Source organism: Ammodytes marinus (assembly GCF_949987685.1).
Source record: "Ammodytes marinus genome assembly, chromosome: 7".
In the NCBI taxonomy this organism is placed as follows: Eukaryota; Metazoa; Chordata; class Actinopteri; order Uranoscopiformes; family Ammodytidae; genus Ammodytes; species Ammodytes marinus.
In genome coordinates, this window is record NC_137211.1 from 1,411,736 (window position 1) to 1,437,661 (window position 25,926).

A 25,926-nucleotide genomic window follows, 5' to 3' on the forward strand; every position below is an offset into this window, starting at 1 on the left:
TTTAAAGCTCATCCTTTTTCTTCTCTTCCTTGGTGAAGAACTTTCCATCCGCCTGCCTCCTGAAGGACACTTTGACGTGTTCCAGCCCCTGATCCTTCAGCTTCTGTTTGACCTGAGACACAAAACTCCTCAGCATTATCACTCACAGAGATGAACCTTAATGCTAAATGCACTCTTGTGAAAGGGGGAGTCAGTGATTCTGGAGAACGCTTGTTGTCCCCCCAGACAATAAAAAATCGTCACAAGAAACCCCTTTAAAAAACATCCATTTGGGGGATTTTTTCAAGACTTTTTGGATGTCTTTTTTTAAACTTTTTTGGGGCGTTTTTTGATGAGACAACATAGATTATCAGAGCTACTGTCTGTCTAGTGTAACACTGTATCCAGTATAACCTGTGTCCTCTCCCATGTGTTGTAACATACAATGCTCCTCTTGGAATCAATCATTCTTAATATTTTTTATATGTTCCTTTTAAGACTAATTTTGGTTATTCTGTTTCATTGTAAAATAATAATTAAATCAAACATGATTTACCTGCTCCAAGAGAGCTTCCATCATCGCTTCGTCATCCAGATCCTGACCGTCTTCTACGTTCAGATGCAATTTGAACACTTGCCTTGTCATCACGGCGGCTTCGGGGGCCAACTCTGCCAGGGACAAAATATATCTAGATTCAAAAACCCATTTCCTGTAATTATTCCTTTAAAAAAAATACAAACAGTTTGAATTATGTTATTATTGGTGTTACAATAATAAGTGTCCCATCAACAGCTAAATACAGCCATGTTTGTTGTAACTACGAAAATGTGGTATTTGGATCGTCCATGTTTTGCATAGAGTTTAGCACACACCCTATCATCTATAGCTGATAACCACCGCATGCTTCAGAACAGCTTCAGGAAAACTATCCAGACTGCTGAAGTGCATTTTTAATTTGGGACATTTTGATGCTAAAACAAATCTAATTGTTATTTGGATTAATGGGTTACCTTCGGTTAGACTGTAGCAAATGAATGGGACCACATCGCCACAGCTGGCGTCCCACCATTGTCCAGAGCCGTAGAAGTTTGCTGCCGCACAATACTCCCCTCCATAGTTTTCAGGTTGACCCTCATACCAGAACCTAAATGAGGAATCACTCCCGTCCGACCACTTCCAGGAGTCTTTGAAAAGGCCGATCCAGACTGCTGTTCCTTGAGCCCGCTCTTTCACCTTCTCGTTCTCTGCATTGTTTCTCACACTGACCAGGTCTGTGTAGTTTTCTCTGCAGAAGCTCTGAGCCTCAGTCCATGACATGCTGCTGCTGGTGAGGTGATATGTGACATTTGACCCTGAAAATAAACCACAGAGAGGCACTGTTACGTAGAGGGACAAAGCGTACGTGTCGAAGAGAAGCAGAGAAGTGGAGAGATCAAGAAACTAAACTCATATGTTATATAGTGTGACTTAATATCCTCACCTCCGACATCACAGCAGACTGCCTTAAAGGGTCCTTCACATGGTGCATCGTACCATAGTCCTTCACCCCCCATCACTCCACAGTTTTCTGCACCGAATAGATCGTATGTTTCTCCGGGCGACCAGTTTCTAAACTCCATCTCTCCGTGTTTGTAGAAACTGCTGTTTGTCAGTGACCACATCCAGCTGTACATGTCACTACCGCGCAGCCCGATCCAGGCCCCCTGAAAGCAATATTTGATTGTGTTACTTTACTTTCGTTTCCATTTTAACCTGTCATTTTTATTTTATTTAAATGTTCTATTTCTATTCATTCGCTTTTAAATGTTTTATTTATTCGCTTTTCTTTTTTTTTTTTTTATTATTGATAGTGTAGAGACAGAGTTGAAATGGGGCAGAGAGGGGAGTGACATGCAGAGAACAACCGCGGGCTGAAATCGAACCCGGGTCCGCTGCTGGCCAAGGCCCATGGGGGGGACGCCCTACCAACTGAGCTAAGGGCACCCCTTCATTCGCTTTTCTAATGTGTATTGTGTATTTTAATCTTGTCCCTGTAAAGCACTTTGAATGGCCCTGTGTCTGAATTGTGGTATAGAAATAAACTTGCCTTGTCTTTAGCCTCAACTGTCACATGAAGCTGAAACAGACGCCTATCGAGTACAGGAGAAAAAAAAGGGACTGGAGCCTTGAAACTGTGCAAACAGACTAAGGGTGTATTCACACTGGGAAAGTTCACTTGCTTTGGTCCAGAACAAATTCAAGTTAGATTTTGTGGTGCGTTTCACTTTCACAGCTTGGCTCGGGGCTCCCGGTCAAACTACAAATAATCACCTTAACATTTGCGACAACAACACTTTCCCATAATGTGAAGCCGACGGCAATTTATAAAAAGACAGAAAGAAAGAAAAGGCACACTGCTTCCTGCATTTGGCTTGGGTCGAAATTGGGTCACATTCACACCACAAACAAACTACACCAGAGTTCGTTTGGAAGCGCACCGAGACCACCTCGTTAGCTGGGTCTCATTGCGCTTGTTTGGTCCGCCCCTGTGTGCGATTGCTGTATTCACACCTGCCTGAAAGATGCACATCAATGGCGGAAGCGCACCTGAGTTTGTTTCAACAGAACTACACACGGCAGGTGTGAATACGCCCTGACTTTGTCTTCATCAAAATGGACAAAGACATAAAGCATCATCAAAACAAAAGGACACAGCCAAAACCTTTTACTCAAACATAAAAAAATATATATTTGAAATGTCAGAGAGAGAAAAGTGAACTCACATTAATATCTGTAATCTCTTTCAGGATGTTCATATCCTCCATGTTGTCTACAGTTGCCAGGTCTGTGTAGTGTTCTCTGCAGTAACTCTGCGCTTCAGTCCAGGTCTTCCGTTCATTAACAACATGGAACTGACGTGCAGCATGTGACGAGACAGGACACAGCCCTGTACAGACAGACATGAATAATGATAAAATGTAGGCAATAAATAACGAAATTATAGTCTAGAACACTTTCAGTGTGTTTAGGTAAGATAGATAGATAGATAGATAGATAGATAGATAGATAGATAGATAGATAGATAGATAGATAGATAGATAGATAGATAGATAGATAGATAGATAGATAGATAGATAGATAGATAGATAGATAGATAGATAGAATAAACATACAATAATATAATATGCTGGATATGAAAATAAAAACAAACACTGATGAAAATGCATTTGGTTTCACTGTACTGTATCAATGGATTGAAAACTTAAGTAATAGTGTTTGTTTGACAATGTGGTCAACAGGATCCCACAGTACACAGTGTTTCCCTTATGAGTCTATGGCCCTATTTATCTGTGTTAATAGTGCCAAATAAAAACAGAAGTCATCCATCTACGATCTATTTTCATAGAACAGCTACTATTTTATTTAAGAAACAAAACGCTAATGTTATCTATATTTATTTGCAGGTAGTGTCAACTACTGGGTTGCTTTGCTCTCTACTCTTCTCTGTTTTGGTGAAGGGCGGGGCTACACAGCAGACACACACACACAACCACTCACTCACTCACACACACACACACACACACACAGGTGCGCACACACACACACACACAGTATCATAGTTCCTTATATGGACATAGTGAACCTGTCTGCAGCTCATTACTGTCCTGTCACATGCAGAGAATTTGCATGTTTGTAAAACAGTCTTCCTAGAAAAGAAGGTGAGCCACTGAAGGCAAGTCATTATTTTTTTCAAGAAATTGTCAATATTGATATTTTTTGTTTCCTCACATACTAGTATAAATAAATCAAGTGATCTTATTTCTATTCATCGAAATTTCAAACAAAGCAAAAGCCTTGAAGAGTTCTCTCTCTTCCTCTCTCCCTCCCTCCCTCTCTCTCTCTCCCTCTCCCTCCCTCTCTCTCTCTCTCCCTCTCTCTTTCTCTCTAAACATTTCAAAGTGAATATCACCTGTTACTCCTCCTCTATAGGGGAGATGTGGGGATATTTGCACTGAGGCATATTTCCATATCCATGTTTTTTCTTTAAACAACATGTTTATTGTAGATAAGCGAGAGACTGGGACTTCCTGTCCCCCCCCCAACACACACACACACACACACAGGTGCACACACACACACACACACACACACACACACAGGTGCACACAAACCCACAGTCAGAGAGGTAGAAGAGCACTACACCTGTTACGTTAAAGTCCAAAAGCAAAGTAAATAATAAAATAAGCGACTTCCACCCCACCCGTCTGAAAGGCCCCCAACGAGAATCTAGAACCAGTGACTAGGATGCTAACGTTAGCTCTGCTGCTAGTCTGATGATAGACATCAGCCTGTATGTACGTGAAACTCGAAAAATTTGAATATCGCGCAAAAGTTCAATTATATCAGTAATTCAACTTAAAAGGTGAAAATAATATATTATATAGACTAATTATATGCAAAGTGAGATATCTCAAGCCTTTATTTGTTATAATGTTGGTTATTATAGCTAACAGCTTAAGAAAACCCCAAATTCAAAATCTCAGAACATTTTAATATTACATGAAATCAATAAAGAAGGGATTTTAAATACAGAAATGTCGGCCCTCTATAAAGTATAATCGTCCATATGTACTCAGTACTTGGTTTGGGCCCCTTTTGAATGAATTCTTGCCTCAATTCCAATTCATTTTCCATGATATTCTAATAATACGAGTATCAATAAATGGATCGGAGGTGTCTGACTTCACATATGAGGCAGTGGAAACTTGATTAGGATTCTTACTTAAATATGACTTGAAAAAACACAAAAACTTTTAAGACAGATTGTTGTAAAACATTTTCTTTAAAGAAACATCTGCCCACAGCAGTAACTTAGAGGAAACATTGATACTGTACATTATGGTAAAACATTCATAAATATATAAAAGACTTACCTGAAGCCAGGATGATGCTCAGAAGAACCTTGTCCATCGTTGTCTGTTCCCCGTCTGCCCTCTGTTAGTCTGTGACTGTCGATATGAAGCTGCTGGGAGGAATCATTATGTTTTACTGTATAAACATTCAAATGGAATGCAAAGTGATGATGTCAATTGTTTTGCATGATACCATACTTAACAGGCTATCGGGTCCAGAATGAGCCTGTTTCTCTGACATCTGATTTGATGGAGGTTTTGTTAAGGATTTACACAATGCAAAAGCTCATCTTGGAGAGCGACAATGTACTATACTGTTGTCTTTCATAACTGGATGTGTTTATGTGGTTATAAGGCCCTTTTCTTAATATACACTATTTGTATTTCTATCTCCCATCTAGAGATCAACAAAGACAAAGACAATAGGTATAGTAATACTCATTCTAGTGATTTGTAGTTTAAGGGAAACTCCTGACCCTTGTTAGAGAGTGAGTGTGTGTGTGTGTGTGTGTGTGTGTGTGTGTGTGTGTGTGTGTGTGTGTGTGTGTGTGTGTGTGTGTGTGTGTGTGTGTGTGTGAGTGTGTGTGTGTGTGTGAGTGTGTGTGTGTGTGTGTGTTAGTGAGTGTGAGTGTCTCAAGTCAAGAGTCTCCCGCAGCTCCATCAACTCTCCCTCCTCTATAATATAGAATATTTCCATATGCAACACACACACACACACACACACACACACACACACACACACACACACACACACACACACACACACACACACACACAGATCTTACCATAGTTTCTGATATGGACATAGTGAACCTGTCTGCAGCTCATTTCTGTCCTGTCACATGAGAATTTGCATGTTTGTAAAACAGTCTTCCTAGAAACGAAGGCGAGCCACTGAAGGCAAGTCATTCTTTTTGAGATTGTTGTTTCCTTACATACTAAATAAATCAAGTGATCTACTTTGTTTAATTCACCAAAATCTCAAACCGAGCAAAAGCCTTGAAGAGTCTCTCTCTCTCTCTCTCTCTCTTTCTCTATCCCTCTCTCTCTCTCTCTTTCTCTCTCTCTCTCTCTCTCTCTCTTTCACACACACTCAGTTCACACACTGCACCGACTGATACGCACAATTAAATAATTAGACATTAAAATAGTTTTTGTTCAGGTCTGAGGCATTATTGTTACTGCAGCGCATCCCATTTAACTGTAACAGTAATCACACATTTTTAGGTTTGTTTTAATCAGAAGACGTTACCAAATTCAAATGTGTCACTTATATTTCATAATGAAGTACAATTAATCTGATGCTGAATAATATTTGAAGTCCTATTCATGAGTTTAATGTGCTGGGCAACCTGAATCTAAGTGACAATTTTATGCAAATAGTTCCTGCACATTCAGTTCAGTTTTATTTTGTCATTGTTACAGGTAACAACAGAACGTTGTCAGAGCAAACACAAACAGGCAAAACGTTTTAGTTGTCCACAAAATTTACATTTATATAATTAATCTGATCTCCATGAATCACCCAGTATTTTACACATGGTAACTACTCCTATATGTCATAAATACCCCAGAGACTCCCCATAACCCATAAGGTGCTTGGTGCAATAAATAAATAAATATAAACATCTGATGGTGGTAGGGTTGTTGAGTGTTATGCAGCGAAAGTCAAGTTCATAGTTATGGAGGTGTATGGGATGCAATTATGTCACAGAGGGGTGTCCAATGGGTATTGGGGGGGGGCAGACTGTCCATTTAGCAGCCTGACTGCTTGGGGGTATAGACTGTTGGCCAGCCTGCTAGTTTTGGCCCTGATGGACCTATATATTCTCCTAGAGGGCATTGGTTGAAACAGGTGGTGTGCTGGGTGTATATTGTTCTGAAGGATGTTTTTTACTCGCCGCATGCAGCGGGAGGTGAACACAGTAGTGATGTCTGGTAGGATGGCCCCAATGATCTTCCCTGCGGCTCTCACCACTCTGTGTATGGCCTTTTCAAATTGAATGCAAAGTGATGATGTCAATTGTTTTGCATGATACCATACTTAACAGGCTATCGGGTCCAGAATGAGCCTGTTTCTCTGACATCTGATATGATGGAGGTTTTGTTAAGGATTTACACAATGCAAAAGCTCATCTTGGAGAGCAACAATGTACTGTACTGTTGTCTTACATAACTGGATGTGTTTATGTGGTGATAAGGCCCTTTTTTAATATACACTATTTGTATTTCTATCTCACATCTAGAGATCAACAAAGACAACAGGTATAGTAATACTCATTCTAAGAGTGATTTGTAGTTTAAGGGAAACTCCTGGCCCCTGTTAGTGAGTGAGTGCAGGGCCGGCCCTGACCAATTTGGCGCCCTAGGCAAGATTTTAGCTGGCGCCCCCCATTGCATTGCAGTCAGGTCCACCACTGTTCATACACTCACACAGAACTGGATAGCTTTGTCTTTGACATTTCATTTTATTTTAGATAGAAAATAACCCACAAAATAAAAAACATATTACAAAACAAGTGACATAACATTAAAAAATGAATACAATATTACGATTCGCACAGAAAAATGCAGACGTTAAAATTATAATCTATTACAAGTATAGTTTAAAATTTTAAATAAATCATAACTTTGCATTGAATATAATTCCACACAAAAGCTATATTACAAAATTAAATGACAGAGACCTCTGGTTTGTACTGCTATTTAACTTAATTCCAACAGAGAGCTGTCTACATTTAGATGTTAAGACCTCATCTTCATCATATCTCAACAAGCTCACCTCACCTTGCTACAGCCTGACTACTCTTGCCTTTGGGTCTATTGGTGAAGCCTTTATTCCTCATGCTGCAACACTGGGCTGTGCTAAGGTGGAGAAGATGTCTGCAGGACAGGTGGCTCAAAGTATTTCAAATGAAAACCTGAAGAGAGAAGAGAAGTATACAGGTTGTTACATTATTTATATTAATACATGGTGAAAAGCCTTAAAGGCCTACTTCACCGGTTTGAATATGAAGGTGTATTGAATTCTGAGATCCTATGTAGTATAAATGTGTGAAAAAAATTGAAATCGGTTCATCCTAGCCTGAGAAAAGGCAGAAAGAGTGGTTTTTTTAACCCTATATTTCTATTTCTGTGATGTCACGAGAAAGCTTCGTTTACACATAGTGCGTTTCCATGGCACAACTAGATTGGATTATCACATATATCGAACAAGACACTCGAACGGACCGTGTCACTTGTCTGAGTATACATGGCCTTTCAGAAATCGGATAAATGTCCGATGCATGGCTGTCTCCACTATGCTAGGTGGCGCTGTAGCCCTTTCAACCATGCTTTCAACAAGTGGTTTTAGAGCCACGTCCGGTTCTCTTCCGTCAATAACCCATGGTGTAGCCTATCACGCGCAGGTACACAAGTACAGAACGAGAAGTCCGATATGCGAAATCCGATCCCTGTATACAGTATCTCACAAAAGTGAGTACACCCCTAACATTTCTTCAAATATTTCATTATATCTTTCCATGCGAAAACACTGAATAAATGACACTTTGATACAATGTCAAGTAGTCAGTGTACAGCTTGTATAACAGTGTAAATTTACTGTCCCCTCAAAATAACTCGACACACAGCCATTAATGTCTAAACTGTTGGCAACAAAAGTGAGTACACCCCTAAGAAAACATTTCCAAATTGGGCCCAAAGTGTCAATATTTTGTTTTGCCAACATTATTTTCTAGCACTGCCTTAACCCTCTTGGGCATGTAGTTCACTAGAGCTTCACAGGTTGCAACTGGAACCCTCTTCTACCCATTCATGACGACATCAAGGAGCTGGTGGATATTAGAGTCCTTGCGCTCCTCCACCTTCTGTTTGAGGATGCCCCAAAGATGCTCAATAGGGTTTAAGACTGGAGACATGCTTGGCCAGTCCATAACCTTTACCCTCAGTTTCTTTAGCAAGCCAGTGGTCGTTCGGAGGGGTGTTTGGGGTCGTTATCATGTTGCAGTACTGCCCTGCGGCCCAGTTTATGAAGGGAGGGAATCATGCTCTGCTTCAGTATGTCACAGTACATGTTAGAATTCAATGAACTGTAGATCCCCAGTGCTGGCAGCACTCATGCAGCCCCAGACCATGACACTCCAACCACCATGCTTGACTCTAGGCAAGACACACTTGTCTTTGTACTCCTCACCTGGTTGCCGCTCCACACTCTTAACACCATCTGAACCAAATAAATGTATTTTGGTCTCATCAGACCACAGGACATGGTTGCAGTAATCCATGTCCGTAGTCTGTTTGTCTTCAGCAAACTTTTTGTGGGGTTTCTTGAGCATCATCTTTAGAATAGGCTTCCTTCTGGGACGACAGCCATGCAGACGAGTATGATGTTCTAATGATGCAGAGTGCGGCGTATGGTCTGAGCACTGACATGTTGACCCCCCACCCCTTCAAGCCCTTCAGCAATGCTGGCAGCACTCATACGTCTATTTTCCAAAGCCAACCTCTGTGTACGACGCTGACCACGTGCACTCAACCTTCGTAAACTGGGCCGCAGGGTGGTATTGCAACATGATAACGACCCCAAACACACCTCCAAGAGGACCAGTGGCTTGCTAAAAAAGCTGAGGGTAAAGGTTATGGCCTGGCCAAGCATGTCTCCAGACCTAAACCCTATTGAGCATCTTTGGGGCATCCTCAAACAGAAGGTGGAGGAGCGCAAGGTCTTTAATATCCACCAACTCTGTGATGCTGTCATAAATGGGTGGAAGAGGGTTCCAGTTGCAACCTGTGAAGCTCTAGTGAACTACATGCCCAAGAGGGTTAAGGCAGTGCTGGAAAATAATGGTGGCCACACAAAATATTTACACTTTGGGCCCAATTTGTACATTTTTTCTAAGGGGTGTACTCACTTTTGTTGCCAGCAGTTTAGACATTAATGACTGTGTGTCGAGTTATTTTGAGGGGACAGTAAATTTACACTGTTATACAAGCTGTACACTGACTACTTTACATTGTATCAAAGTGTCATTTCTTCAGTGTTGTCCCATGGAAAGATATAAAGAAAAATGTGAAGAAATGTGAGGGGTGTACTCACTTTTGTGAGATACTGTACATGCAGAGAGAAAGCCGACAATGAACGAATTATCTAGGTGTTCTTATCCGACTTCTCTTGTCCGTTATTGTGCCGATTTGTGTCCGAAGTAGATCGGATAAAGGTGTTTACATGCAGTTTAAAAGTCATGTTGAAGTCTTATTCGTTTAGTTATCCGATTATAAGTCTGCATGTAAACGCACTGACAGAGAGGTTTGACTCAGCCACATTCACTTTTAATCGAACCGAAAAGAGCGATTCTCTGTAGCTCTCTTGGATAGACGTTAAAAAAAAGGCGGGTCTAACTCCTGATTGGATGGTTAGCTAGGCCAAATAATACGTCATCTGACTCTGTGATTGACAGGTGATTTAACGAATCAAACAATATTATATAGATACAAAATATAGAGATTAAACCTGCAGTGTGTAGAATTTTGGGTTTCATTTCCTAGCAGACTTTGTAGAAAGTAATTATAATATCCATAAGTACATTTAATTTTGTGCATAATAGCTGAAAAAAATGTTTTGAATTATTTTTTTTCCCCTTAGAAAGGGTCTCATATATGTCCATATTTCTGCATATTTTGGACCAAGGCCTAGTGCCGCCATCTTGAAAGTGTCATAGTTGGAATGTCATCAGGTGCATTGTTTAAAATTTAGAATTGTTCTTGTCCTTGAAGGCCACTGTAGCTTCTGTTATTATTCGAAAGGGGTGGGGTTACCCAGGGAGTGTTGCATTCTAGAACTTTGTAGAACTTTCTTGATGATGTCATATTACACACTGCACCTTTAAAAGCAGTTAAATATGTTACCTGTTTCCTGACACTATTTCAAATGAAGTCGCCCAGCATGTATGTAATTGTGACTGATTAGTTACAAATATTTTTCTATTTTTAGTTATTTTTTATTCAGCAAAAAACCCAATGCCATGACACACATAAACAAACATAACTGTATAGCCTACATCAAAATACAAAATCTTTACAATTATATAAGAAATCATTTTTAGCCCAAAATGTAGCCTGTCTGTCTGTCTGTCTGTCTGTCTATCCATCCATCCATCCATCCATCCATCCATCCATCCATCCATCCATCCATCCATCCATCCATCCATCCATCCATCCATCCATCCATCCATCCATCCATCCATCCATCCATCTATCTATCTATCTATCTATCTATCTATCTATCTATCTATCTATCTATCTATCTATCTATCTATCTATCTATCTATCTATCTATCTATCTATCTATCTATCTATCTATCTATCTATCTATCTATCTATCCCAGCAGATGGCAGTGTTTCGGTTACAGTGAGGTATCTGTCTCGTCTTTTTTGCTCTCTCACTCCTCCACTTCCGGCATCAACCCCACCCAAAAAGGAAGCAGGAGTTGACAGCCGGCCGACACCACATTACCACAAAATAAAACAACATAAAATTATTTAAAAAAATAAAATAAAAAATAAGATGAGACATGTTATATATGTACTTTCTATAGATGGGACGCACTGCTTGTGTTTTTAAAGTACAGCCGATTCCTAATTAAATAGGTTGTCGGCTATATAGTAGATTTGATCTATTTTTAAAAATACATTAAAGAGCACACACACATTCATAGATAAAAGATAAATATACGTTTTTTTATTCATAAGAACAAACAAAACGTTCTTACGGTAAGCGCCAGCGGATCTCCTCTTAGAGTAAGAGTTCAGTAGGCTACATGTTAAGAAAAGTATTTTTGTCACTAATAACCTTTAGTTTTTTGAATGGTTGATGAATTTATTAATTTATTAGCCTATTTATTTCAATATTTACCTATTTCATTTGTGTGTGTGTGTGTCTGTGTGTCTGACTGTGCCAGTGTGTGTGTGTGTGTGTGTGTGTGTGTGTGTGTGTAGGCGACTAACTGGTGGTCCTCCCTGCTTTACTTTGAAAGGCTTAACCGGTTGTGCGGTGGTGTAATATTTCGGTTTGACGGTGCTGAAAGGAAAAGGCGCAGCTAGTAAACAACACACCGTGGACTTTAGACGTTTATTAAATATTCTCCTCGGTTCACATAACGCCCGTCGGTACCGTCAGTTTCCCCCGTTACCGTCTGTTGTTGTCACGGTAACTGTCAGCGTGTGTCGGGGCGTTAGCCAGCCAGTTAGCTAACCAACTAGCACAGCCACCTAGCCGTATAGAAAAGCATTAGCACTTCATTAGCATCAGACGGTGAAAAAGATGATAGCGCTAATCAACAAACTGCTCGACTGGTTCAAGGCGCTGTTTTGGAAAGAGGAAATGGAGCTGACCCTGGTGGGACTGCAATACTCCGGGAAAACCACCTTCGTCAACGTGATAGCGGTAAGTTTAAAAAAAAAAGCTAATGTTGAAGAAGCTAATATGGTGCTATGCTATTAACGCCAGCTGTCAAGTTAGCATCTGGCTGCATCCATTGTTATCCAGCGGGGGTGAGGTCAGCTGAGCTAGTCAATATGATCCACAGACACCCACACACAGAAACACACACACCAGTGGTAAAGTCACATGTATATGAGCTACATATCCTCGTTTGGAACACATGCTACTATCGCTCCAGTCACTGTGAAACGTTAATAAAAATATTAGCACAGCTGCTAGCTAGTGGCTACACATCTGTACCGGTACATTAAAGTGTTAACCTCCAGAGTGAGTGTGTATTTGAATGGGCGAAGGCCGTTTAGGGACGTTGTGTTGAAGGCAGGGCCGCAGGTAGTGTAGCGTATACTGTAGGTCTAATGGTGTAATGTATTTCGATCGATAGTCGCCCTCCCCTCCTGATGTAGGTGAGTGACCTTCCCTATGCGCTTTGACCCACTGGGGCAGCCGTAGAAAAACGTGACATTGTTTATGAGGCTATCATTTATATTCTCCCTGCGTTCCAAATCAAGTGCTCTTTCTTTTTACTACACTACATACTAAAGTACAGAAGAGTTTTAGGGCCACAGGAGAGAGAAAAAAAATCAGATAAGGAAGTTTTTCTTTGTCATTATGTCGAGAAATTTCATAAAGAATAAGGACGAATACTCCAAAATGGTATTGGAGTTAGTGGGTGCATTTATGTATTTTCAGCATACTACAATTGACGTGCATTTATTGGGACATCCTAAATCTTTTTCTGGCATAATAAATAGTAGGGAAGTATGGGGATTGGAACGCAGGGACGGTCTATGGGCTATCCCAAAGTGGAAATTTGTTTTTAACTCTGGTTTTATTTATTTTTTTAAACACAGGCCCAGAATTAAGATAAGAGATTTTTCATTTAACTTTTATTTATCCTCGAGAGACCAATTGAGGGGTGACCCTCATTTACAATGACGTCGAGTTCAAACAAATTCAAAGGAAAAACAACAATACATACACAATGTTCAATGCAAATACATCAAATACACAACAACAGGCGAAGAGAAAAACAATTGAAACATTTACACAGTGGTGAAGAGTGGCAGCAATTAAAATGAAATGGGTGAAAGTACAATATAGCCTAATTAAAACAGTTCCAGGTAGAGTTTGGCAGATTTAAGATAGTTTGTTTAAATTGGTTAAAGGATATGAAGGTATTTAGTTTAATTTGTTGCTGTAAGTTGTTCCAGGAGTCAGGGGCACTGAAGCTAAAAGCTGTCTTTCCCAGCTCAGACCGGGCTTGTGGGACATAAAGGCATAAGCATGAGATAAGATAGTCCTTTACTTAATCCTACACACAACTGAGGGGAAATGTACATTGTTTATGTTGATGACGGGAGAGAAAGTGCATCTATTGAAAGTCCTCACTTTGTCATTTCATCTTAAAGGTCACATATTATGCTAAATGCACTTTTTAAATGTGTTCTAACATATCCATGGGTCCACGGTGTGCCTAGAGACTGCCAAAATATTAAAAAAAATAACAATCTCTCCTTTTCTCACTCTCCCCCTTTCTGAAACCCCCACCCCTCCCCCCCCAATATACTCCAGTCAGAATTCTCCTCGTTTCTGACCTCAAAAACTGGAAAGCCAGAAGCTTCCACTGTGCAGCCCACACCCCTATTTCTTATTGGTCCACGGCCCTGACAGACAGAGGGCGAGGCGTATCTGGCTTCGCTTCCGGACAGGGGGCGGGGGGAGCTCAAAGATTGTATATTTACGAGGGGAGCTGCAGCTCTTTTTAAAAAAATAGGCCATTGTGAGATTAGCTGAACATCAGCATAGTACAATAAATTATCTGAAAGTTTTTTTCAGCAAACAATTAAAGAAAAACGTATTAGGGACCACTAAGACCATATAATATGGTGTATAATAGAACGTATTAGGGACCACTAAGACCATATGATATGGTGTATGATAGAACCGAAAAGTGTATAATATGGGAGCTTTAAAAGCCCAATTTCAGTGCAGCGGCGGCTAAGTGCTTATTTTCGTCAGACTCTTTCAGTTGATGATACAAGCGTGAACATTGGCATGAGCATGAGTCTCCATGGGGCACTGGACAAGAAGAAAATTGTCAGAGACATTTGAAATTGTTAATTTGACCCATGATCGCCTAAAATTGGCTAATATGATATTTGAGATTTCCATTTTTTTATTTTTTATGATTATTAAAGTGGCACATGTCAATAAAAAAGTGTGTGTGTGTGTGTGTGTGTGTGTGTGTGTGTGTGTGTGTGTGTGTGTGTGTGTGTGTGTGTGTGTGTGTGTGTGTGTGTGTGTGTGTGTGTGTGTGTGTGTGTGTGTGTGTGTGTGTGTGTGTGTGTGTGTGTGTGTGTGTGTGTGTGTGTGTGTGTGTGTGTGTGTGTGTGTTACAGTCTGGCCAGTTCAGTGAAGACATGATTCCTACAGTCGGGTTCAACATGAGGAAGATCACCAAGGGCAACGTCACCATCAAGGTTGGTCATCGTTTAGTCAACATGTAAACTTCCAGATATTAGAACATTCCCATAATTTACAACATTAACATCAGCGGTATCGGTTACATACCTATCAATGACAAATGATCTATCCTTGTGTGTGTGTGTGTGTTCTTGTACAACTATTTTACTATTTTTTGGATAGCCAATTTGAGTGTTAGACCTTAGGAGTGAGGACATTTTTGGAAAGTGAGTCTGTGTGTGGACATTTTTGGGAAAGTGTGTATGTGTGTGTGTGTGTAACCCTAACTCTCTCTCTCTCTCTCTCTGTCTGTCTCTCCCTCTCCCTCTCCCTCTGTGTGTAACCCTCTCTCTCTCTCTCTCTGTCTCTCTCTCTCTCTCTCTCTCTGTCTGTCTGTCCCTCTCTGTCTCTCTGTCTCTGTCTCTCTGTCTCTCTCTCTCTCCCTCCCTCCCTCCCTCCCTCTCTCTCTCTAGTTGTGGGATATCGGCGGTCAGCCTCGGTTCAGGAGCATGTGGGAGCGTTACTGTCGAGGGGTCAGTGCCATCGTGTGAGTAGAAATGAAACAATTCTGTCTATCTATCTATCTATCTATCTATCTATCTATCTATCTATCTATCTATCTATCTATCTATCTATCTATCTATCTATCTATCTATCTATCTATCTATCTATCTATCTATCTATCATTTAGTCAAAATTAATCACTTCAAAAACAGTTTTATTTTGGGGGCGCTCCGGTGGCGTAGTGGATAGACTGTGAACCATATTGGCTTTTTTTTTTTTTAAATTGCCCTGAATTTGAGAGCTTATATTCCAATGTTGTCGAGCTTAGGGTCTAAGGGCAGAGGGTGTTACATTGTGTACGGACTGTGAAGCCCACTGAGGCAAATGTCTATTTGTGATATCAAATCAAATCAGTTTTATTTGTATAGCCCAAAATCACAAATAGACATTTGTGTCAGTGGGCTTTACATGGATAATGAATTGTTCTGTTGCGATTGGCTTAACAATGTTGATTACAATTATATATTTCTTTTGTTTGTGTAACAGAGAAGTATAAGACAAACACTAATTTCAAAAGATACAACCCTTGTCTTTTAAATCATAACAAAAAATATATTACAAATAAATTAAAAGCATCAATATATTACATTAAACCTGCAGTGTGTAGAATTTTGGGTTTTATTTCCTAGCATATTTTGTAGAAAGTAATTATAATATCCATAAGTGCATTTAATTTAGTGCATAATAGCTGGAAAACATTTTTTGAATTATTTATTTTTCCCTTAGAAAGGGTCTCATATATGTCCATATTTCTGCATATTTTGGACCAAGGCCTAGTGCCGCCATCTTGAAAGTGTCATAGTTGGAATGTCATCAGGTGCATTGTTTAAAATTTAGAATAGTTCTTGTCCTTGAAGGCCACTGTAGCTTCTGTTATTATTCTAAAGGGGTGGGGTTACCCAGGGAGCGTTGCATTCTAGAACTTTGTAGAACTTTCTTGATGATGTCATATTACACACTGCACCTTTAACACTTTGTCATCACAATCGACCCCAAATTAATTTGAGCATCAGGTACATTCACATATTAGATATTGGGTTAAACAAATACAACTGATTTACTATATAATAAATGAAGATATTCTAATTATTATTATTATTTTTTTCATTGTTTTGTTTCTAGCTACATGGTGGACGCTGCCGACCCGGAGAAGATCGAAGCCTCAAAGAACGAACTGCACAACCTGCTGGACAAACCGCAGCTGCAGGGAATTCCTGTAAGACTCGCACGCAATCACTCACTCACTCACTCTCACACACACAAATAGTGTCTTTGCTGCAGGGAATTCCTGTAAGACACACACACACACACTCGCGCATTTACTCACTCACTCACTCAGTCACTCACTCAGTCACTCACTCACTCACACACAAATAGTGTCTTTGCTGCAGGGAATTCCTGTAAGACACACATACACACACACACACACACACACATACACACACTCGCGCATTTACTCACTCACTCACTCACTCACTCACTCACTCACTCACTCACTCACTCACTCACACACACACACACACACACACACACAAATAGTGTTATTGCAGACAGCAGCAAACTGATACAGCCGCCGACACACAGAATTTGTTACTCTGCCTCTTTAACACACAGACATCAGCCGAGTTCCATTATCTCAAACTGTCTTAATCAATAAATTCTACACACTGCACTTTTTTAATGTTTATATTGACCAGTTGCAATGTTTATTAAATGAAATGTCTCGGGGCAGAATCACTGTCTAAAAGCAATATATACAGTGTAGGAAACCTTAAATATTAAGAGGGGATCCGCAAAGAGGAGTGGTCCAAATATCTAGGGCTGGCCCGAATTATTCGAATATTCGAATACTCGTTCGGAAAATTAGTATTCGGAGCTTAAATTAGTATTCCGAGCTTCGTTTTTTTTTTGTTTTTCTTATTTGTTTTTATATATATATATATATATATATATATATATATATATATATATATATGTGTATATATATGTATATATATATTTTTTTTTTGCAAGAAGCTAGTACTGCAATATAATGTCATCAAATAATTTTATATTTGGATATAAAAGTTAGTAATATTGTAGTAGTAGTAGTAGTATTGCTCATTTAGGAGGATATTACATCACTAAGTGTCATAGCGCATCCATTACTTCACCTCCGAGCGCGTAAATCTTCAACAAAATATGCACATACTGTCAAAATGGGTTCCAGTGAGTATATAGGGATTATTAAAGTTTTTTTTTTTTTTTAAATTAAAAAAAAAATAATAATAATTTAAAAAAAAAAAATTATGTTGTTTTTGATGGTGTGTTTTTCTGGAACGAATATTCGCTCGGAAAAACCAACGAATATTCAAAGCCTGAAAAATGGCATTCGGGCCAGCCCTACAAATATCCTCCTGAGATGTGTGCAAACCTGGTCATCAACTACAAGACACGTCTGACCCCTGTACTTGCCAATAAGGGTTTCTCCACCAAGTACTAAGCAATGTTTTGACAGGGGATCAAATACTTATTTCACTCATTGAAATGCAAAATAATTTCTATCTTTTTTTTTATGTGATTTTCTGGATTTTCTTTTTGATATTCTGTCTTATCACTGTTAAAATAAACCCTAGCATTACAATTATAGACCGCTCATTTCATTGTAAGTGGGCAAACTTACAAAATCGGTGAGGGATCAAATACTTATTTCCTTCACTGTACATTTGAAGATATTCCTTTTTTATGTATGTCTTTCCTTCTCAGTTTGAATAGATAAACTGAAAATTGACTAGATGGATAATATTGTTATGGTTGTGCACAAATTTCATTGTAGTGTCTTTGAGAAGCTTAAAAGTGGTATATAGGATAAATGTATTATTATATTCAGCTGACGTGTATCCTGTCTGTGTCTGTGTGTGTGTTTGTGTGTGTCTCTGTCTCCCTGCCTGTCTGTGTGTGTGTGTGTGTCCTGTGTGTCTGTCTATCTGTGTGTGTGTGTCTGTCTGTGTGTCTGTGTTTGTGTGTGTCTCTGTCTCCCTGCCTGTCTGTGTGTGTGTGTCCTGTGTGTCTGTCTATCTGTGTGTGTGTGTGTGTGTGTGTGTGTGTGTGTGTGTGTCTGTCTGTCTGTAGGTTTTGGTTCTGGGCAACAAGAGGGACCTACCAGGAGCTCTGGATGAGAAGGAGCTCATAGAGAGAATGTAAGTTCTCACTCACTCACTCACTCACTCACTCACTCACTCACTCACCGGATGCCGGTTTGTAGCGTTCTCTCTTCTGATTGGTTATTAGTAGTTAGTTTATTTGCCGATTACATGCAGAGCAGCTGACTGAGAGATCGGCTTTACGAAACGTGCACATTATGTAAGTGATCACTGTATAAATAAAGAGCGATTTAACACTTATATTAACAGAAATAAATCGCTTACTTCACCTTTTAAGAGTTCCTAATCGCTTTTTCTTTCACCCTCGGTCATATGCTTTTGATCAAGTGCAGTGGGATTTTTCTGGAAATGTCTCTTAAGATTATTTTTGTCGTTTGCTCATTTCTCATCTCAGATCAAGCCTGCAGTGTTTGCATTAAAGCTAACAAATCTGTCCAATTCAATAATATATATTTTTTTATTAATTATTTTTGTGTGTGTTTTATTTTAATCAGGAACCTGTCGGCCATCCAAGACAGAGAGATTTGCTGCTACTCCATTTCCTGCAAGGAGAAAGACAACATCGGTATGACGCACATGCACAGGCACACACACACACGCACAAACACACACATGCGTGCGCACACACACACACACAGGCACACACGCACACACACACACACGCGCGCACACACACACACGCACAAACACACACATGCGCGCGGACACACACACACACATACACTCGCACGCACACACACACACACACTCACACACACGCAGAAACATACATGCGCGCACACACACTCAGACACACATACACGCGCATGCAGAAACACACACACACACACGCAGAAACACACACACACACACCTCACACGCGCGCATCGATAGATAGATAGATCTAGTAGGCTAGGTGGTTGGATCCCCCGTCTCCCCGCCACATGTCCAAGTGTCCCTGGGCAAAGAGACACTGAACCCTAAATGTCTCCTGATAGTTAGCTTGCACCCTGCGTGGTAGCTGCTGCTGCTATCGGTGTATGAATGTGTGTGTGAATGCCTGGGTGAATGTCTACGAAACAATGTAACGACAGACAGACAGACAGGCTATTTAACAAATGATATGCTAGGTTTAACCATGTGTCTCTCTTCTCTGTAGACATCACTCTTCAGTGGTTGATCCAACACTCCCGGACTAAGAGGAGTTCCTGAAAACAAACCACGCCCCCAACCAAACAGGCCACTCCCACCTGTCCCACACACATACACACACACACACACGCACACACACACACACCACCCGCTCTTCGATCACCTCCTCCTAACCCCCCCAGTTACCTTCACCCTTACACCTTTGGGACGCACTGATACCTTTCGTTTTTTCTCTTGAAATATTATTGAGAAAAATGTCAAATCTTTAGATATCAAGTTAAAGCTGGGGTGGAGGATTTGGGGATAAAATAGCAGTTGAGATAGAGATTCAAATCCAAATACCTCAACCGCTCCACTTGTTCTCTTTGGTCCCTCCCCTATGGTCCCTCCCTGACACGCTCTACACCAACAAAGTCGTGCCAAAGTGAATGGACAGTCCCAACAGCCAATAAGAACAGAGAATCGGAGCCTCGCTCTGATTGGTCAAAGTGTACAGCTCATGTTCATTTTGACCAATCAGAAATCACATACCCCAGCTTTAAGTATCAAATTATGACACAGACAAGCAGCTAGAATATGTCAGAAACACCAAAAAAATTGTGTTGACGAACAAATTCTCCATCAATTTAACTCCTGGGAGATTTTAAAAATGCATTACGTACCTTGAATATATCACAGATATTCCGGGGATTTCCCACTATGAATTAAATGCACAACTACACAGAAAGTTAATCATGTTTTTTTATAATTTTCTAAATGCTTTTCTTTATATTTATTATGCTAATAAAACAATATTTCATCTACATTTTTTTATTTTTTTTTTGAGGTTGGAAAAAACCACATGATAACCATACTGAGTGGTTTCATAAGGCGAATATTATTAAATTCCATATATTTAAGATGGTGTCATTGTTTCAAGTGCACACATAAGTCTTTGGATAATGCCACGAGCACACAAGCGCACACATGCATTGTAGAAATGAAATATCTGTTTCACTTATATGATTTTTTTTTTCTTTTTTTTTATTAATTAATTAAAAAATATATTTAAAATCAATTAATTTCAAAAATTAATTAATTAAAAATTAATTAATAATATAAAACTACCAGTTGTGTCATTGTTTGATACAGGGAAACAGTAAAGTGTCATCAGTGCGTTTTTTTTTTGCTCATCCACACACGAGTGGATCTGTAAAAAATATTTCCCATGATCCTCCTCTCCTCTCCTCTCCAACCGCCATTACGTCATTAGCCAGTAACCACAAATCTGCCTTCATCATCCGCTGTAAAAAAAAAAAAATTAAAAAAAGTTCGAAAAACTCAACTTTTCAAGAGAACTGTCTTCACTGGAATTTTTGAGTTTTTTGAGGCCCAAATATCAGTCTTAATTTTGAACGAAAACAGCCAAAATTTGAGCCAAAAGTTATTTAATTTTGGCGAGGTAACTTTGTCATTCATATGTAGTGAAACTGTATCTTCCTTATGTCTAAAAACTTCAACATTTGAGTTCTACAAACTAAGAATTTCAAACAATAACAGTTGTGGGAGATAATTCTGTCATATAGAAAATTAACAAAAACCAAGTCGGCCAAAAAATGTTGATTCAAACATTATACAGTGTTAAAACTGTCTGACAAACTTTCTGAATAAAAGTGAATTAGTTGGCTTAACTTTGATTTTTTGGAATTCTTTGTTTCTAGAACCCAAAACTTGAAGTTACATTAACATAACAAAATATAATGAGTTGGCTCAAACGTAGGCAGTTTAGGGGCCACTTTCACAGACATGGATTAAGCCTAAATGGAATTTTGAATGGAGATTTCCCCCCTAAAAGTACAATTTAGTCCAGAATTTGTCTTAATCCATGTCTGCAAAACCAGCCCTATGTGTGTTAGGTTTAGCCTCAAATCTCAAAAAATTATAAAGTCCCCTTGAAAAAAAATTTGAGATTTCCTTAAAAAAAACTTTTTTTAATTTTTTTTTTTTTACAGGATTTCCTTTTGTGTTTCCTCTCCCATCCCTCCCTCTCTACCTCCACACATCCTTCATCCATCCATCCATCCTTTCATGCATTCATTCATTCATTCATCCCCCCATCCCCATCATTTCACATTTATATAATCCTGAGAAGCCCCCTCCTACTCCCCTCGTCTCTTGTGAAATGCTTGTCCTCCGTATTCCCTCTCTCCTTCCTTAAAGATCTTTTTATTGCACTGTTGATTTTTGGTTTTGTAAGATATTAATAATAATGCGAATAATGTTAATAATCTTCTTCTTATTGTGACATAACCTGGCCTGTCCAGATGTAAAGGAACGTGGTACTTCAACTGGAGAAGGACATTTGTTACTGTTTTTTTTTTAGTTTATATCTCTGTATTACGCATTTTGTTTTATATTGTTATTATAATTTTTTTACTGTTTTTTTTTTTTTTTTTTTGGCTTCAGAAGTCACAAGCAGTGTTTCCTGCTCTGCTGCTGATTGGACCAGGGGTGTCACGTGATCAAATGCAATTTTTTTTTTTTTTTTTTTTTTTTTTTCTCAACATCATGTCGGATGTAATTTAGTCACTTTAACTCATTGAACCTCCAAAGCATTAAATGTTCGTTTTTAAAATCCATTTGGTTTTTTAAAGTTTCATCAATTTTATTTCCCCTCTTGATTCAAAAAATTATTAATTTGTTTTCTTATGTTTATGAGAAAACAAAACATGTTATATAAATGGCACCAACATAATTTGATCATTTTCGACATCTACAATATCTCCTTTCTCATAATATTCGGCCTTACGAAAACATTTTTTAATCGCCACAAAATTAGTATAGAAATATGGAAGTCTGTGGCTGCCAATATTCATAAAAATTCTGCGTATTATGTATTAGAGCATTTAAAAGACGGATTATCTTATAATTTTCATTTTTGAAAATGCAAAATAACTACTAAAATGAAAAACATATATTTTTCAGTTTTCTCCTGAGCGCTAAAATAATTGAACTTAAAGGTGCTACAAGGAGCTCCAGAATATTTCTGAAACAGTCTAATTTTTCCTCTGAAAATCATGAATGACATTTAACAGAAAATGAGACCATCAGTGCAAAGAATGCTATTTGTATATAGTTTTTCCTAATGCCTTTGTCACCCAGGAACAACAGCTGGCGTAGTAAAAACACTACCGCATTTGTCCAAAGGGGGTGCAAGAATTAACACAAACGGAAAGTTCCTCGTAGCACCTTTTAAATATAAAATAAAACATAGGTTAGGAAAACATTAGCAAGTACCTTCTGTACTTTCATGAGCTCCTGATTCACATTGTGCTAACATTGTGACATCACAGCTCTCTCGTCCTATTGGTTCACGTCACTTCCTGGTCCCGACAGCAGCCAATCAAAACGCAGTACGAACAAACGGGAAAAGGAAGGAACATAAACCTGTCTGTATGTTGTTCTCTGTGCTAAAGGTCATTTTGTTTTAAGAGTGGTCGAAATATCAGATGCTTAAAAATGTGGGAGATTAATTCTGTTTGCACGCACACACACACACACACACACACACACACACACACACACACACACACACACACACACACACACACACACACTTTTCACTGGATTTGCAAAACTTGATTTATTTGGAGACTTGAGGCCTATTTCAGTTCTTAACTTCATATGTAACGGCCCCGGTAGACTTTCCCAGAATCAAAGTCCATTTTAGACAACATTTCACCAAAGTGATGCTAACTCTGCAGCTAACGGTTAATTTCTCTGCGTTGTTTTATCTGCTAAAATACCTAATTGTTGAAGGTGCAGCTTCAATATGCTTGTTTCTGTCCGAACAACATTGTCTTATCCCAAAGATACTTTCACGTGAGGCCACAAAAAGCTACGGACAATGTCAAGGACTTCACGATACATTGTTCACAGTATGATATATCACGATACAAATTTAGACCCTCTGAATATCGCGATATATTGCGATATTTCACAAAGTTCTCTGATATGTAAAAAACTGCTGAAATACAAGCTGCTGTGCCCGAACTTAGGACATGACATTATACTGATCAAGGACAAATTGAGTCAAAACTATTTCATTCAAAACTTTATTTAAAATTACCATTAAAAAAACTGGTAATTTGAAGCAACTAGCCGCACGACATCCACATGAGAAGGTTATAGCTCACGACCCGTTTAAAACTTGAATTCTTCTTGTCAAAATATCGGTTATTTTTGGGCTGAACGATACGATAAAAGATTTCGGAAAAAAAAAATAACTCGCCTTATTGATTTTTTTTTATAGCACAGCCCTTAAATCCAAACACATTTATAAATAGCCAGTTTTCCCTAGCAACAAAAGGTCGCTAAACTCTGAAATAAAGTCAGCTAAATTCAACACATATTGGCATTTTATTTGTCTCCCTCTAAAAAGCTCTGCTGTGGCCATGTCTGGTCTGTTTTGTTTGCATGCTGAGGGAAGGGATTGTATATGTGTGGGACCTAATGAAGTAGAACATACTTTCCATTGAAAACAATAGCCTAAATCCAGTGTTTACAGCCTGAGTATTAACCCACGGATAAGTCATGTCAACACACACATACACGTTAAGGAAATATACTTAAAAAAAAAAAGTGCAATAAAACAGTATAGTTAACCAAATTGTGCTTAAAACTTTTACCTGCTTATTTTTATTTGATGTGCTTACGTGACTTATCCTACAGATGGAAACACTGGAATATGGTCATTGTAATGTTAAATTTGAGCAGATTTTTTATTATGGCAAATTATCTAGTTAGCATTGTGTGATCCTGCATGTACAAACTGTAAAACTGTACCGGATATGGTGTAAGAAATGTGTCCTCTCTCTCTCCCTCTCTCTCTCTCCCTCTCTCTTTCTCTCTCTCTCCATCTCTCTATCTCCCTCTCCCTCTCTCTCTCTCTTTCTCTCTCTCTCGCTCCCTCTCTCAGTATGGTTATGAATACTGAGATATTATATAATTTTTTTTTATTTATTTTTTTGGAATCAGCAACAAAATATGGGAAGAAAATCCAGCTTCTGAAAAATTGTTGGATCTTTTAGTGTCTTTATGTTTGGGCACAAACTAATGCAAATGAAAAATTACTATGAAAAATGTAATGTATCTGTGACCACCTCGTAATTAGACTTTTCTCATTGTAGATACACACACACACACACACACACACACACACACACACACACACACACACACACACACACCTCAATGTTTTGGTGAACAAACGCAAATCTTTAAAACCATCTTCTTGCGTTTAAATTCAACCACTTTGAAAATGATAAACTTAAATTGGAGATAACTCAAGTTGAGAATGCGATTTCAGACAATTTTGTGAAACCGACACACACACACACACACACACACACACTAAACCGACACACACACACACACTAAACCGACCCACACTAAACCGACCCACACAAACAGACACACACACACACAATCCAATTTCGATGTCTATTATCTGGTTTTGTTGCTGATTTGTATAATTTTTTTTTTTTTTTGTGTATTTTTTTTTTCTTTTTTCTCGGCGTGTGGATATTTGTGCAGTTGGTACATGCAGGATGAGCGTGCTGAGACGGCCTGTCACTCAAGAGTTTGTACATTATGGTTTGGTTCAGTTGATATAATGTGTTTTAATAGAAACATGCTTGTGTATGATACTAATTAAATACTATGGAGAAACAACGTAAGACATGCCTCGGGTTTATTCATATTCAATGTACAATCGGATGGATGGATGGATGGATGATGGATGGATGGATGGATGGATGGATGGACGGACGGACGGACAGGCAGGCAGGCAGGCATGCAGACAGACAGACAGACAGACAGATAGATAGATAGATAGACAGATAGACGGATAGATAGACGGATAGATAGATAGATAGATAACAGGGTACATATAGATAGACAGACAGATAGATAGATAGATAGACAGACAGACAGACAGACAGATAGATAGATAGATAGATAGATATATAGATAGATAGAGGGATATATAGATGGATAGATAGATTCATATACTGTATAATAGGATAGATAGATTTTGCAGTATATTTTAGTTAAACTAAATTCATATGTGCATCGTGATTCCAGTAGTTAAATCACTTTTACTGTAGTGGAGGAGAATTTAAATATACAGTTTGTAGTTTATGGATCACTTTCAATACTAAACAGCAGAGGGCAGCACAGACACACACCAAACTCATTTCCCTCCATATCAAC

At 38.9% G+C, this 25,926-nt stretch overlaps 1 protein-coding gene across 2 annotated transcripts; it reads left to right on the forward strand.

Moving 5' to 3' along the window:
• Window positions 1-11,958: 11,958 nt before the first annotated feature.
• LOC307253631 (ADP-ribosylation factor-like protein 8A) lies at window positions 11,959-22,234 on the forward strand. Of its 2 annotated transcripts, XM_080031749.1 has the most exons (7): window positions 11,959-12,316; window positions 14,773-14,853; window positions 15,310-15,383; window positions 16,523-16,616; window positions 18,512-18,579; window positions 19,038-19,108; window positions 19,682-22,234. In XM_080031749.1, the coding sequence occupies exons 1-7, from the start codon at window positions 12,194-12,196 to the stop codon at window positions 19,732-19,734; spliced, it is 564 nt and encodes a 187-aa protein (XP_079887875.1). In that variant the 5' UTR covers window positions 11,959-12,193; the 3' UTR covers window positions 19,735-22,234. The 2 variants fall into 2 exon arrangements, with proteins under 2 accessions (XP_079887875.1, XP_079887876.1); XM_080031750.1 differs by lacking the exon at window positions 14,773-14,853.
• Window positions 22,235-25,926: the final 3,692 nt, after the last annotated feature.

Coding starts and splice junctions, on each gene's coding strand:
- LOC307253631 (XM_080031749.1), top strand. CDS start 12,194: ATGATAGCGCTAATCAACAAACTGCTCGACTGGTTCAAGGCGCTGTTT. Junction 14,854..15,309: donor AGGGCAACGTCACCATCAAG/GTTGGTCATCGT, acceptor CTCTCTCTCTAG/TTGTGGGATATCGGCGGTCA. Junction 15,384..16,522: donor CGAGGGGTCAGTGCCATCGT/GTGAGTAGAAAT, acceptor TTTTGTTTCTAG/CTACATGGTGGACGCTGCCG.